The sequence below is a fragment of the Pygocentrus nattereri genome, chromosome 20, assembly GCF_015220715.1.
Source record: "Pygocentrus nattereri isolate fPygNat1 chromosome 20, fPygNat1.pri, whole genome shotgun sequence".
In the NCBI taxonomy this organism is placed as follows: Eukaryota; Metazoa; Chordata; class Actinopteri; order Characiformes; family Serrasalmidae; genus Pygocentrus; species Pygocentrus nattereri.
In genome coordinates this window covers 22279316-22293361 of record NC_051230.1, presented here as the reverse complement: position 1 = coordinate 22293361, position 14046 = coordinate 22279316, and the positions used below count along the sequence as shown (strand labels likewise).

General features: G+C 39.7%; 1 protein-coding gene across 4 annotated transcripts in view; it reads left to right on the top strand.

The window, feature by feature from the left end:
• The window catches only part of pdzd2 (PDZ domain containing 2), a 114905-nt gene extending 101972 nt beyond the window's left edge, over positions 1-12933 (top strand). For 3 of the 4 annotated variants that reach the window (XM_037531736.1, XM_017716064.2, XM_017716065.2), the window contains exons 18-24: positions 553-697; positions 3463-6277; positions 8531-8645; positions 9160-9261; positions 10225-10492; positions 10726-10860; positions 11564-12933. In XM_037531736.1, coding sequence (XP_037387633.1) covers positions 553-697; positions 3463-6277; positions 8531-8645; positions 9160-9261; positions 10225-10492; positions 10726-10860; positions 11564-11730 — 3747 coding nt within the window. In that variant the 3' untranslated portion in view covers positions 11731-12933. The remainder of the gene's footprint in view (positions 1-552; positions 698-3462; positions 6278-8530; positions 8646-9159; positions 9262-10224; positions 10493-10725; positions 10861-11563) is intronic. The other variant, XM_017716063.2, reaches the window with a different exon arrangement.
• The last annotated feature ends 1113 nt before the right edge of the window (positions 12934-14046 follow it).

Genomic DNA, 14046 nt, shown 5'->3' with positions numbered 1-14046 from the left:
TGCATGAACGTTTTCGTGCCCTGGTTAAATGACATATGACATTCATTTTGAAAATCAACAAAACATGTGATTTGACCAGGGATGTTCAAACTGTCACAAATACTCAAGACTTTTCCCCAGCTTAACACTTGGGATGTAGTCAAGCCCACCTTTGTTAAACCCAAGATAAGTCCAAAACCACGACAAGTTGAGATTTAGTCAAGACGGAGTCTAAAGCGAAAGAGAAACCAAAAGAGAACAAGACTAGGTCAAGGCTAAAAATCCTCTTTGAGACCAAGTCTTAGTGTTTACCATCTTCCATTACTTGTAAAAATACAAAAATACTCTCTTATTTTACTTACAAGACCGTTGGCCATGATTGAGACAAGTCGGAGTACAAATACTACGGAGACAATCTCTTTTCTCATTTGAAATCTAATAAACCTGTATCAGAAACATAAAAGAGTGCTACAAATTTCATGACTAAGTAAATAACAGAGCATCTTTAGTTTGTTTCCTATTAACAGTGCTTTTTAATGACAGCTGAACTACAATCTTGTTTCTTTCCATTAGGAAGCCAGAGGGAGAATGAGTGTGGGAGATGAAATCGTAGCCATTGGTGACACCCCAGTGTGCACCTCGTCCTATCAGGAGATCTGTGACCTCATGCATAACCTGCCCGTCAGTCTAACATTAGAGATTAAGAAGCCTGTCTCAGGTGAGCAGCTGCTCACAATGCTTTTGTCACCTAAACTTGGGTGACTGTTCTTTTATTAATTAACAGTGATGGACTTTTCCCTTTTCCATATGCCTTTTTTAAATTCACCTTTTGACTTATGCCATACTAACTGCAGAACTAGCCTAATTTAAATTCAGCTCCGGCTCAGTTTGAAAAGTAATTCTTGATCAAGTACACATACCAAGTGTATTAATGAGTAGCAGTCAGAATTAGTGTTATGTATTATGTGTTATGTCTCAAGCTGCTATAGATGGTTGCTTTCTCCACCCTCTTAAGAGACTGTGGTGCTCCACTGGCTCTCTAAACTCAAAAAACTAACATGGTCATTTAACATGGGACTGTTAAGTCATACTCACAGTAGATGCCAATGGCCTGCAGTCTTTGTAACTGTAAATTCTAATAAAGACAACAGTCTGTCTTTCCCCTTGCTGCCTTAAAGATGTAGGAGCACAACAGGCTTTCCCTTGTTGGCAGTACCCCTCTCCATCACAAAGGGAACTGCAAACAGCTGGCTTTGTATCCATGGTGACTATTGATTAATTTACTACCATAGTGATCATAGATTCGTAGTAGTGCAGTAGTTTGGTTCAGTAGTGCTATGCCTACCTTTGGCATAGTATGTAGTTGATAGTGTTTTTTTTTTTAAAAGCATGTCGTAGGAACTGTCCATGTTACTGATATGACATTCAAACCTTAAACCCTTTAACTCACACTGTATTTTTCTTTTTAACAAAATAGCCGCAGTAGAATGCTGTTTTGCAATTTGTCTGACTGTCCCTGTCTGTAGTACTACCCCCTTTTTGTATGTATACTTTTATACATACATTGTCCATCATATGCTTTAGTAGTTCATGCATACATCCTAATGCATGTTACAATGGAAACAGTAGTTAGAATAGCATTCTTGCCATTACAGTATATAAATGTTGTCAGAATTGTTCATTTGTTGGATTTGGATTTGTTTCTCTATTTAGGACTAGGATGCTGCATTCTTTTCTAAGCCACAAGAGATTGAGCCTAAACTAAGGCTGTTAAATAGAACAGTGATTGTTACTAAATGTAAAAACGTTAAAAATAAATGCATTTTAGCTGGTTGAGGTGCATGCATCATAAATTAATGCCAGGCATCTACGTCACTTGGCCTTAGAGCGAAACCACATGCACTATGTTAAATCATGTGCATGGAAGCAGTAAATTATTAGGCAATAAGAAAAATGCTCTCTGCAGAATTTACAGTAACAGGTTGTACACTATGGAGGCATGACAAGTTTGATGAATCATCTAATAGAATTGAGTATGAGTGATATTTACTCAAGCACCACTTGGCATTCTGCATGTCTTACTAGGTGTGACACATCAGAAGCTTGTAAGTAAAGTGCAAGCAACCATGAATCTTACTCAATTCCCTCACCTAACCACTTAAGGTGGAAAAAACTTTTCTGGTCTTCTTTAAACAATTTTACAGCAGATTTAAAACTAATAGCAAAAATAGCCAACCTGTTCATTATGAAGCAATGCTGGTTGCTGGAGCCTATCCCAGCAGTCTTCGGGCGGAAGGCATAATCATATAAAATCACTTATATTTTTGTGGGTGATTATCCACTATGATATATTTTTCATTCAACATACTGCATAGAGCCCTACTCTGTATACATAGATGCTTTATGATGTAACTTCTGGAAATGACCCTGGAGAACATCCCAATAGTTGTAGCCCCTCTGTTTTTCTAGCAGGAATGAAAAGTTGACATTATATAAAGCAATGCATGCATTACTTTGGGTATACTGGCTATGTCATGATGTTGCGGACCTTGGAAATATAACTGAAGATTGTGGGAGTTGGGACTACTATTGTCTCAGTGAAGTTACAGCATATGAACAATAGAATCTTTTGAGAAGTGAGCAGCAGGTACAGCTGTGTGTGTCACGCTGTGGTATAGATTGCAGGAGCTCTGGATTAGGGTCAACTCTATGGAATGTGTAATTTGATATATGAGGTCTGAAGGTATTTTCTGGAAAATGTGAAAAAGAAAAAAGGAAAGATCAGTGTTTTCCCCCAAAGGAATGTTAATTCATTATACAGGCAGTGTGTCAGACTGAATTAAATGGTGAGTTGAGGAGAGATGAATAATTTAAGAGAGAATACAAAACAGTGAGACATTCTTTTTCATTATAGTAAAAGTTTTATATACATTACTGTGCAAAGGTGCAGGAGATCTTCCTGAGGAAATTAGAGGTAAGATAATCCAACCGAACCTAAGGCAAAAGTCAAAGAAATATAAGTGGAAAAAACAGGCGTCAACAATACTGGAGAAAATACTCCTGACTCCTAGGAACTGTTCAAGACCAGCAAAACTCACCATCAGATGGACAGTAGTTAAAGCTTTCATCTCTGAATAAGTCAGTCTTCACTCTTTGTCAGAATTGAAAAAGTCCACAGCTGTTTCTGTCCATCCAAAAGGTGGTGTAGCTGTCAAAAAGCTGTTACTGAGAAAAGGAAATAGATAAAAAAGCAGAAGGATTACAAATCAAACAAAGAAGCTGCTGGTGTTCTCAGAACAATGCACTGGCTATGTTGAACGTGTTTGCGACATGTTTTTTTTCTGATGATGAAAGATCAGAAAGAGGCTTTCTGACTTTTGCACAATACAGTGTATAATCCAGACTGTTATTGTTTTATGATGATCCCTAAAGGCTTGTATAAAATAATGTTCTCTAATACTTTCATACTTTTCTTTTCTGCAGCTGTAGATCGACTCTCTAGTTTAATGATCTCATCAGGCTGTGAACAGTCTAGTAAGATGGAGGTATGTAGATCTGCCCTGGAGGAGAAAACCAGCATGGACAAAACAGCGGCTGCAAACGTAGAAAGTTCTTCTCCAGAAACAGATTCAAAAAAGGTGGTTGCGACCACTGCAAACGAGGTGCCTGTCACTAATATTGATGACGTTATAACCGAGCTGAACTCATTTGAAAATAATGTGAACTCAGAAACGCAGACTGTTCCTGAAGTCATTGAGACAACTGCATGTCCAATAGAAAGCAGCGACCTTAAGAATGAGGGTATGACTACCATTCCACTACGACCAAAACTTTTAGATTTCTCTGTCTTAGATTCGGAAAACAAAGGTTGTCTTTTGCCAGTAGGGAAGACATTTCTGAACAGTTACTCCAGGAACTACAGTCAACTCTCAAATGATGCCACAGCCCTTTCCGTGAAAGGTTGTGCAGAGAAAGCAAGTATGTACAATATGTTGGATGATAGTGACTCTGAAAGTGACTCGGCCACAGATGGTGCTGTGAAAACTGAAAAACCAAAAGATCACGGTCAAGACCCTCAAGACACTGACTCTGATGAGGAGATTGAGCTGTGTTATAGTCCGGTTGAGTCAAATCTAGGAAAAGACAGTCCTGGGTCTCCTAAAGAGGATATCTCAAGCAGCCACACTGATGAAGTGATTCAGACTGATGAAGATGTTCTTCAAAAAAACTATTGTCCATCTTTACAGGACATGGACTTAAAGCCAGTAAATGATTCTGTTTCCCTGACTTTGCTTCAGGGTCCACACTGTCCCCAGTCGTCAGGTTCAGCATTAGCTCTGAACGAGGATACTAAGCTAGTTCCTGAAAAGGACGAGGCAATCTGTGGGACTTTGTCAAGCCCAGAGCCATCAGATTGTAAAGCTGATGAGAAATGTGAAAAGATGTTGACACCTGTCACAACCAGCCAGACACCATCAAGTGTCAGCAGTCTCCCTGCAGCGTTAAATAACCGCCATGTCACCCCACGGAGTCAAGAAAGGACATCTAAGATGCAGTCAAATTCATTACTGACCACAGGTAAACCCAACCCTGTGCAAATGCCACTCACTCAAACTGTACCAGAGCCCAAGGCTTCAGATTATTCCAATGGCAAATCCAGCGGGAGAACATCCACTACAGCGACTACAAAAGAGAAAGAGAAAACTTATTCTAGCTCTGACTCCAAATCTCTTCTTACCCAGTCTCAAACTAAATCCACCACTAACTCTCTTCGACCTTTGGGACACAAGTCCTTGAGTGATAACCCTGTCTCACCTCTATTAAATAGCAGGCTCAAACAAGAAGAGAAGAAATTGAGCACATCTGCCAAGCTTAAAGGTTTAAGTATTAAGAGTAAATGCAAAGTACAGGAGCAGCCAATCTGTAGGCCGGCCAGGGCTGAAAGTCCTTTGCCAAAAAAAGCTCATTCCTCCCCCATTCAGTCCCCTAAACTAGCAGTCAAAAGAATTACCCCTACAAACAGTCCAAAAATGACAAGACCCCTGGAGAAGAGCAGTGCCTCATCCATTAAAACAAGCCAAGAGAGGAGTGTTTCAAGTGTTCGTGCCTTGAAGACAAATGACAATATCCATGAAGAACTTGTTTCTGAAACTGAGAAAGAAAATTCTTGCTTAATTCAAAATGAAATTGTATCTAAATGCCTAAATGCCACAACTACACAAAGAACCTTCATTGAGGTGCGGCTCTCGTCATCTTCCTCCCCGTCCTCTACTTCGTCCACACCAGTTCTGGCACGCAAAGAAATTTCAAACACTAGTCATTCAAACCAAGTGCAGGGAACCCCTCCTGTTCTTAATGATAACACATTGTGTGAGGAGTTAACATCAAAACTTTCTTTTGGATCTCATATGTCATCAGAGCCTTCTGTATCAAGACCAGACCAAAACAATTGCATTGGAAGTCCTGCTGAATCTTCTGATAAAGTAGCTAACAACATGAGCAAGGTAGATAGTGGCCTCAGGAACACATCCATTGTAGAAATGTCTTCTGGCCTTAAATCGGGAAAATCTAAGCTCTATCCTGGACTAGGCCGAAGGAGCTACTCCACAGATACTAATAGAGGAGCTCTTGACCCCAATCCCTTTTCTGTCAGGCAAAGAATAAAGTCCTTTGAGAACTTGGCCAGCTTTGATCGTCCAGTTGTAAGGAATATAGACATCCAGTCTTACGGTATTAGCTATAAGGCACCCCTCAACAGGAGATTGTCTGGTTATATGGGCTCTCAGTCCAATGACAACCGCTCGCTGAAAAGGAGCCTCAGCTCTTGTGTAGACAATTTGAATTTGGGACCTTCTTCGTCTAGACAGCCACAGAATCTCACTACTAATGGGGTTCTGAGCAACTTTGAGTCAACATCTTCAGCCGTGCCACTTGCAGAAGAGAGGATAGCTGAAGAAGCTGTGCCTCAAGCCAGTCTAGTCCCATACACTCCACCAGTGCTGCGCTCCCGGAATGCCCGCTCACATGGCGGATTATCACGGTCAAGACTAAGGGAACTAAGGGCACTTAGTATGCCTGAGCTTGACAAGTTATGCCCTGAGGATTTCTCACGTGACCCTGGCAATGTCACATTCAAGACAGAGCTGGAAATCCAGCCTATAAAGCCTGCAGATCCACCATCGGACCTTCAGTGTACTGTGGTGACCAGGGTGAGCATGGTGGATCCTGGAACTCCTGGCTCAGTTGGCAATGGAGACCTCTGTCAAGAGCAACCAACACTGTCAAGCTGGTGTGTCAGGTGAGGTGCAGTTAGTTCAGTGCATTTATTTACCTGGTTATTTTAATTAAACATAATATATGTTATGTTATAGCACATTTTCTATTTTTTTGCGTTAAACTCAGCAAATAAATAGAAATTGTGAACTTAAATTTGCAGTAAATCCCACATTCAAATTTGTTGACTGTAGACCATGTGTTAATTTATTTTCAATTAGAAAATCGCTAAAACCTGTAATTTGAATGGAGGTAAACATGTACAGTGGTTAACACATCGGGGGAAAAAACACAACATAAAATGTGTTTTGTGCAGAAGTTCTGTGCTATGGATGTTCTGGGGGTTTGGAGACCTCTCCGGTGGAAATGTGTATTGGCTGAGTGATGAGTGGGTCGTGAGGAAGCTGGATCAATGTATATTTGTTTACCATGACAGCAGAGCTGACGACACACACGGTAGATCATAAGTGGTGACCATTCCGTACACAACCGTCACTGCAGCAGTCAATACTTTTCATATTGTCTGTCCGAGTGAATGATGACCAAATGACACAGTCAGCTCACTGAAACTAGAAACATGGACTCCAGTTTGTCACTCTTTGCTGATTTGCTGTCTAGTTGCTTCTGCCCATTCTTTCTGGTCTGATGCTGTCACAAGATCTGCCTTGATCGGGAACCTCTGCTCAGCTGTCCTGTGGACCAGTTCCACCACCAAGTAGTTAATGGGGTCCACAGATTTAACTCTGAATTTCACTGTTTATATTTTTCCAATAGTAATTATCAGTTAGAAAAAAGAAAAAAATATTCTTTATTCATATTGCTTTTGTATTATTGATTTGATATCCAGTGTTGACCAGAAGAGGTTTTCGAGTCTTCGTACCTCTCAAGGTTTCTTACTCTTGCTCTTAGGGCAATGGTCTCCAACCTTGGTCCTAGAGATCTGTCTACCTCCAGAGCCTATGTCCAGCCACAGTTTCCACACCTGAGCTAATCAACCTCTCCTCAAATCCCTGATTGGCTAGAACGGTTGTATTAGAGTTAAGTAAGGGGCGGGGCAACTTATTGGATACACATTGGATCTAAACTCTGCAGGAAGGTAGCTCTCCAGGACCAGGACTGGAGATCACTGTCTTGGGGAGTTTCTGTGTTCATACTGAAGAGAGGAGGTAAACAGATTACAGTTGATTATAAGATAAATCATTTTGTCATTATTTAATTATTGTTCTATTCATCAATCTTCCGAAGTATGGAATAGTTCTCCAGAGATTTTTTTTGCTGAATTGAACTCATTGGGAAAAAAATAAAATGTGTGGCCTGTGCGAAAGTTATGGCACGTTGCATGTTCTATTTTATTCTTTTATCATAACGCTGAGCTCATAAGTTTTGGGAGTTTGCATACGTCTCTGATGGAAAAGTGTAATTGCACACAGTGTACAAAAAAAACATTTTATAATTTCACTTGTGGTTTGGAATCTAATCAGATTCGCTCACAATCGTGAGCGCATACTCATAGAGAACTTAAACCTTTAGGAAAGATACGTCTTCATGCTCATATCATCCTCACTATAATACTGATTTTGCCTTTGAGACCTAAACATCAAGCCAGATCTTTATGAGCCTGTACATGTGACATTAATACAAAAAGACGCATGACATAGTCTGAAAAATGTGTGGTGATCTGAAAAAACAAAGTCAGACTCGAGGCCTCTGACTGTTTAATTATAATTTCAGGGTTTACAAGGTAACTCGCACCAGTGCAAGCACGCAAGCACACACACACACACACACACACACACACACACACACACACACAGCTACTTCAGTTTTAGCAAAAAAAGTCAGTAAAAAAACAGAAATCGTGCACTAACATTTGCAGAAAATTGCCATATTGAAGTTTGTTTCTTGTAGAAGATGTGTTAACTTATTTTTACTAAAAAATTCAATAATGCCATTTGACCAGGGGTGTTCAAATTTTTGCGTACACAAATTGTATCTGTGGGTCCAGACATGAAGTAGTTTGGGAACCCCTGCGTTGGAAGACCCACATACACTACAGCTATCATCTAATTAATGTGACCTCATTTGGATGACTCATCAAAGTAGCTTTTTAGCATATTTTTCTAAAGAAATGAAAGATTTGTGGGTATGTGAGTTTGGTACTTGATTTTATACTCCAGTACTGAGGTTTTTCATCTTTCATTCTGCAGTCCTTCGTTTTATGAGGACGGTAGTAAGCAGCATTTTGACTGACTCGTACGTTATGTCTGTTTCTTCACAGTCTGAAAGACTTATCTTCTCCATCGGAACAGAAAAGGGTACAGAACGTCCTAAATTCTGCAGTGGCTAAAGTGGACGTGATGACACTGATGGAGGAGTTTAACGGTGTTTCAGAGGTAATGCTGTGTGTGAGACGTAAACCAAGACACAATAGACTGCTGTTCAGGCAGGCCTACCAAGGGCTCAGAAAAAAGTACAGTACTTCACTACATATCTTTTCATCTTAAATTATACTTTTACTGTCAACATGATCAAAAGCTCCCTTGGGGAAAGCCAGTACTTTGATCTCAAGAGTGGCATGATCACACGCAGCCTATTTGACAACTGCTGCTTCCCTCTACAATGCAGGGAAGATGTGTTTTTAGGCAGAACAAGAGCATTTAAGATACAGACATCACCTTGTTCATGTAATTTATACAACTGGCTTATTTTTTTGCCATTCTGTATGTTTACATGCCATTTTTTTAACACTAACTCCCAGTACTACAAGATAATCAAACATTTTACAGTTTAAATGCTTATTTTGTTTTCCTCTCAGGGCAGCATGCATTGAAATAAATAGGAGAGATGTGTCATTGAGGCTTTTGCTAGAGAAAGTTAACATGTCTCTTTTTTTCTTTCTATTTTAAGGTTAAAGAGGATGTTCACTTTGTGGTCCTGGTGAAAGAAGAAGGCTCTGGATTGGGCTTCAGCATTGCTGGAGGGGTGGATTTGGAGCAGAAATCAATAACTGTAAACATGGCTGTTTTTCCTGCTGAATTGCTGTTTTAGTATTATCATATTGTTATATCAGATCCTCATATCCTCATTTTGTTCATTTTTAGATGGTTTTCAACACAAACAAGATTAACATGAGGTTTTGTTATGACAGTGACAGTATACAGTTGTATGCAAAAGTTTGGGCACTCATGGTCAACTTACTTTGTTATTTTTCTAAGAAAGATAATACATCCTCTACAGAGAGCACGTTTATTCATTTCAATGCACAATTACTGTTTATGTGATGAATTTAAAATGGGGAGAACATAAAAAGTGGAATATGCACAAATTATGACACATTTTATATGGTATGGGTTTCTTTTTGTTCCCAGTATGTTAAACTCAGCAAGTAACAAGAAATTTTGCACTAAAAATTTGCAAAAAAAAAAAAAAAGCCAAATTTAGGTTTTTCCCTGTACAGTGGTGGTCACAGAAATTCTTCCTGGAGATCTTTAGTTGTAATCTGCATCTAAGACACTGCCCATCCCCTTACATGAGACTGTTGCATCTCATCCAACAAGACAGAAATTTCTGAAGAAGTTAATTAGATGGAGCAGGTGTGGTAGACTGTGCTCAGCTTCCAGGACCAGGGGGGCAAACACATGCAGTAGAGGATGAGTTATTCAAAATCAATAAAACAAGCCATTTGACCAGGGTTGTTTGCCTACAACGGTATTTGTAATGTGCAGCGAGTCTAAACCTAATGCTCAAATGACAAGTATAACCAGTAATGTGTGGAAATCATCTGTGGTTGTTTTTCATAAATTTTTAAACTTTATCAGTTTTTCTACAATTAGTTTTGATAACCAATCTTTTTGTTGCCCTCTTGTGGTTGGCATAGGAACTTCTCTCTCAGACAAGTTCCATTCTGAATCTTATGCAGTGAACAAAAAAAACATTTTGAACAGGATTACCCACACTGCTTACTTTTGGCAGGTTCATCGAGTCTTCACTCGAGGGGCCGCTGGAATGGAAGGCACCATTCGCCGGGGGGATGCTGTGTTATCCATAAATGGGAGCAGTCTCAGTGGGACCACCCATGGTGAGGCTCTCTCCTGTCTACATCAGACCAGGCTGCTCAAACAGGCTCTTGTGGTCATCCAAAGAGGAAAAGACAGTGAACCTTCATCACCGAGGCATGATGATCGGCTTGGAGCCTGCACTTCCCCACCCTATCAGGAAAACAGCAGAGAGAACGGGACAGGTAACATCTGCAATCATGGATTTGTTTCTAATTGTAGAAGACAGACGAAGGGTCAGCACGTGAAATGCTTGTAAGTTTAAAGTTCTAAAGTTAGTTGTCTTTTGATTTTTATAAAGCTCTGTTGGTGTTAATAAAAGGTAGCAAGTTGGATATTTAAGTTTTGAATTAATAAATCCATTAGCATGCTTTTTTGGGGTGGTTGCCAGTGCCGATTGCTTGTTTGGCTGTTACAGTTATGGAAGTTGGACCAGATGGAGCCTTAAGTGTAGAGCTACAGAAGACTGCAGCAGGTCTGGGATTCAGCCTAGAGGGCGGTAAAGCGTCAGCCCAAGGAGATCGACCACTCTATGTCAAACGCATTTTCAGAGGTAACATTTTTCTCCACTAGAGGGAGGCGTTATCTAAAGGGTTTATAAACTGAACTTGTAGGAGTTGCCAGTTGCAGTCCTAGAGGACCGCTGTCCAGCACAGTTTGGTGATTTTTCTGTTCAAACACACCTGCTACACTTGAGTGCATTGTTAAAATATATACTCAAAGTTTGTAGACATCTGCTCATCCAGTGTTTCTTCTGAAATCAAGAGTATTAATATGAAGTTTGTCCCCACCTTCACTGCACGACCTGCTCTTCTGAGAAGGCTATACACTGTATGTTGGAAAATTCCTTTGAGGATTTGATTGCATTCAGCCACAAGAACTTCAGTGAGGTCAGATTTGTTTTGGACTACAAGCGCCACTCAAACTCTTCATAAAGCTACAACACTGCAGAGAACTCAGTTCCACTGCTCCACAGCCCACTATGGAAGGGCTTTATACCCCTCTAACACATTCTAATGATCAGAGCTTTTTTAAGGAGATTACACAAGCCATGTTAGTGCAGTTGAACACCTGTGTCAGGGATTTTGAAGTAGTGTCTGGATATTTTTGGACTTATATTGTATGTCATTCGTGGCAATTTAATGATGAGTTGTAGTAATTTGCACAGCTATGGGCTGTGGCTGTGCTTTTATTGGTAAACATACACAAATTCAGTGATAAACCTGCATGTTGTTGTTTTTTTATGTTTTACTCAGGAGGTGCTGCTGAACTGTCCCGGGTCATTGATGTGGGAGATGAGGTTCTAGCTATTAATGGCAGGTCCTTGCAAGGCCTAATGCATTACGATGCCTGGAACGTCATCAAGACAGTCTCAGAGGGCCCTGTCCAATTAGTCATTAGAAAACCCCGGACTTCAGTATGACATACAGCCAGTGGACATATCCTGTGTGTTAATGGAGTGCCAAATTGATCATATTGTACATATAAGAACTGCCATTTTCCCTCTTTTTATACTTTTTTTTTTTTTTTTTTTTAAATCACATCCCTGTGATATATTTTTTTGCTCATTTTCTACTGAAGAATCAGATATTTTGGAATTGGGTGGTGTTTATAAGACTAAAACAGGGTTTTTTCTTGTTTGGTCTTAATTTTAAAGCCCATATTATTGAAAATCAACCCAAAATTTTCTTAACCTCCTAACGCTTCCTTTGTGACTGTGCTATCAGTGTAGCATGTACTCATTTGTACAGTGGACTCACAAAAATCATGAATTTACGTATTTATATGGTCACACAGGAATCCTGCATCTTAATTTGCTCAATGCAAATATCCTCACGGTGGGCTTATTTTGGTTTTTTTTTGTTTTGTTTAAGTAGTTTTTTTTTTCCAGAGATCAACGTATCAAATGAAGCTGAAGGCTGTTTGACTGCTTGCCTGAATAGACGCATTCTCATTCAGACTTTGTGAAAATTTCTCCAACTTCTACATTTTTTCTCATCCCTTCCTTCCTCTTTTTAAAACTGATTTCCATTGAATCCCCCAGTGGGAGGAAAAACACAGTTTTTCCCACAGTTACCATTTGATAGATACTTCTTTTATTCCATCTATTCTGCAGAAATGCTGTAATTTAAGAAGTGGGTCACACAATCTATATTTGAAATATTCCACACTTCAATTGGACCTGCTATCTGTCACAGGAGGTACCGTCTGTCGTTATAAAAGCACACGTCTCGCCAAAAGCATATTCAGAATCGCAGCCCAAACTTCTAATGACTTCTTTTGACTTAGTCCTGAACTTTTGAAGGACTACTTGATTACATTCTTCCAGCTGTGAATATTTTTCAATGGGAAAACTCTGAGACTTTCCAGTGAGTTATGTTGTATCAACACTGCATCAATGCTGTAGTCATATTTTACTTGAATTGTCTGTGTGTAAATATTGCATTCCCCACAAACAATACTTTAACTTAATGTGTCTGGGCTTTCAAGCACAAGTTTGTTTATATTGAATCAAACAAATCAAATAAGCAGTTATTAATATTTCTATGTATTGCACTCAAACCTGCATTTCATGTTAATGCCCTTGTGTAAAAAAAGACATTAAACATTTTTCAATGCCGTGATATTTATTGTTTCTGAACGCCGTTCAATAATTCAGCAATAGTTTAACTGTTGAACAGGCCACACTAAAGTATATTGCATCTATTTTATCACAGTTACTGTTCTTTTTTTCCCACAGTTGTAGAAATAGCATTACTATGAATGTCTTTGCTACAGCTTATGCTTGTTTTTTCTTTTTCTTAACACCTTTTTAGTTGAGAGCCACTTTAAAAAGGACACACACGTCCATGCACACACACGTATAGGTGATAATGGGGGAAAATAAAGCTTTACTATATTTACTACCATAAAGCTAAAACCGAATCTGTATATACGAAAAATAGCTAGCATTTAACACTATTGCTTGCTAGTCAGTGACGCTTTAGTGAACAACTTTGTGTCTTTGACCAGAATCCAACAAGATAACGGTATGCTAAAGGGGGCTTTTAATGCCATATATTGGGGGGATTTCTTACCCATGAAGTGTAACTTTGCACAAAGGCACTTACACACACACACACACACACACACACACACCCAGTAGTAGTCAGTGTGTTATAGGGAGGACAAATGGGCAAGTGTGAAGATATGATTGACAACGGCCAAATTATTATCCCCAGACGACTCAGTCAGAGCATCTCTGAAAAGGCAAGGTTAGTGGGGCGTTCCCAGTCAACAGTGGTGAGTATCTTCCGGCAGAGTTCAGAGGAGAAACAAACTACAGTATAGAGCGTTGGGTGATAAAGGTTCATTGATGTGCAGAATCTAACATGAACTGTCTCGTCTGGTTCAAACAGAAGGGCTACTGTGGCACAGAATTTTTAATGATTGTTACATCGCACCCTGCTGGTCAGAGCACCGACGTTAACCCCTGCCTACTGTCGGACATCTGGGGACAGGTACTTTTACCTGGATAATGCCTCCTGCCACACTGTATACATTGTTTAGGAATTGTTTGAGGAACATGACAAATGGTTCAAGGTGTTTTCCTGGCTTCCTAATTTAACAGACCTCAATCCAAACTATTGACAAGCAGCATATTAAGCAGTTGATCAGAATCATTTGGTTCAGTGGTTCCCAACTCTGGCCCTGCACATTTCAGTGTTTGCTCTACTCCCAACACACCTGATCCAGCTAA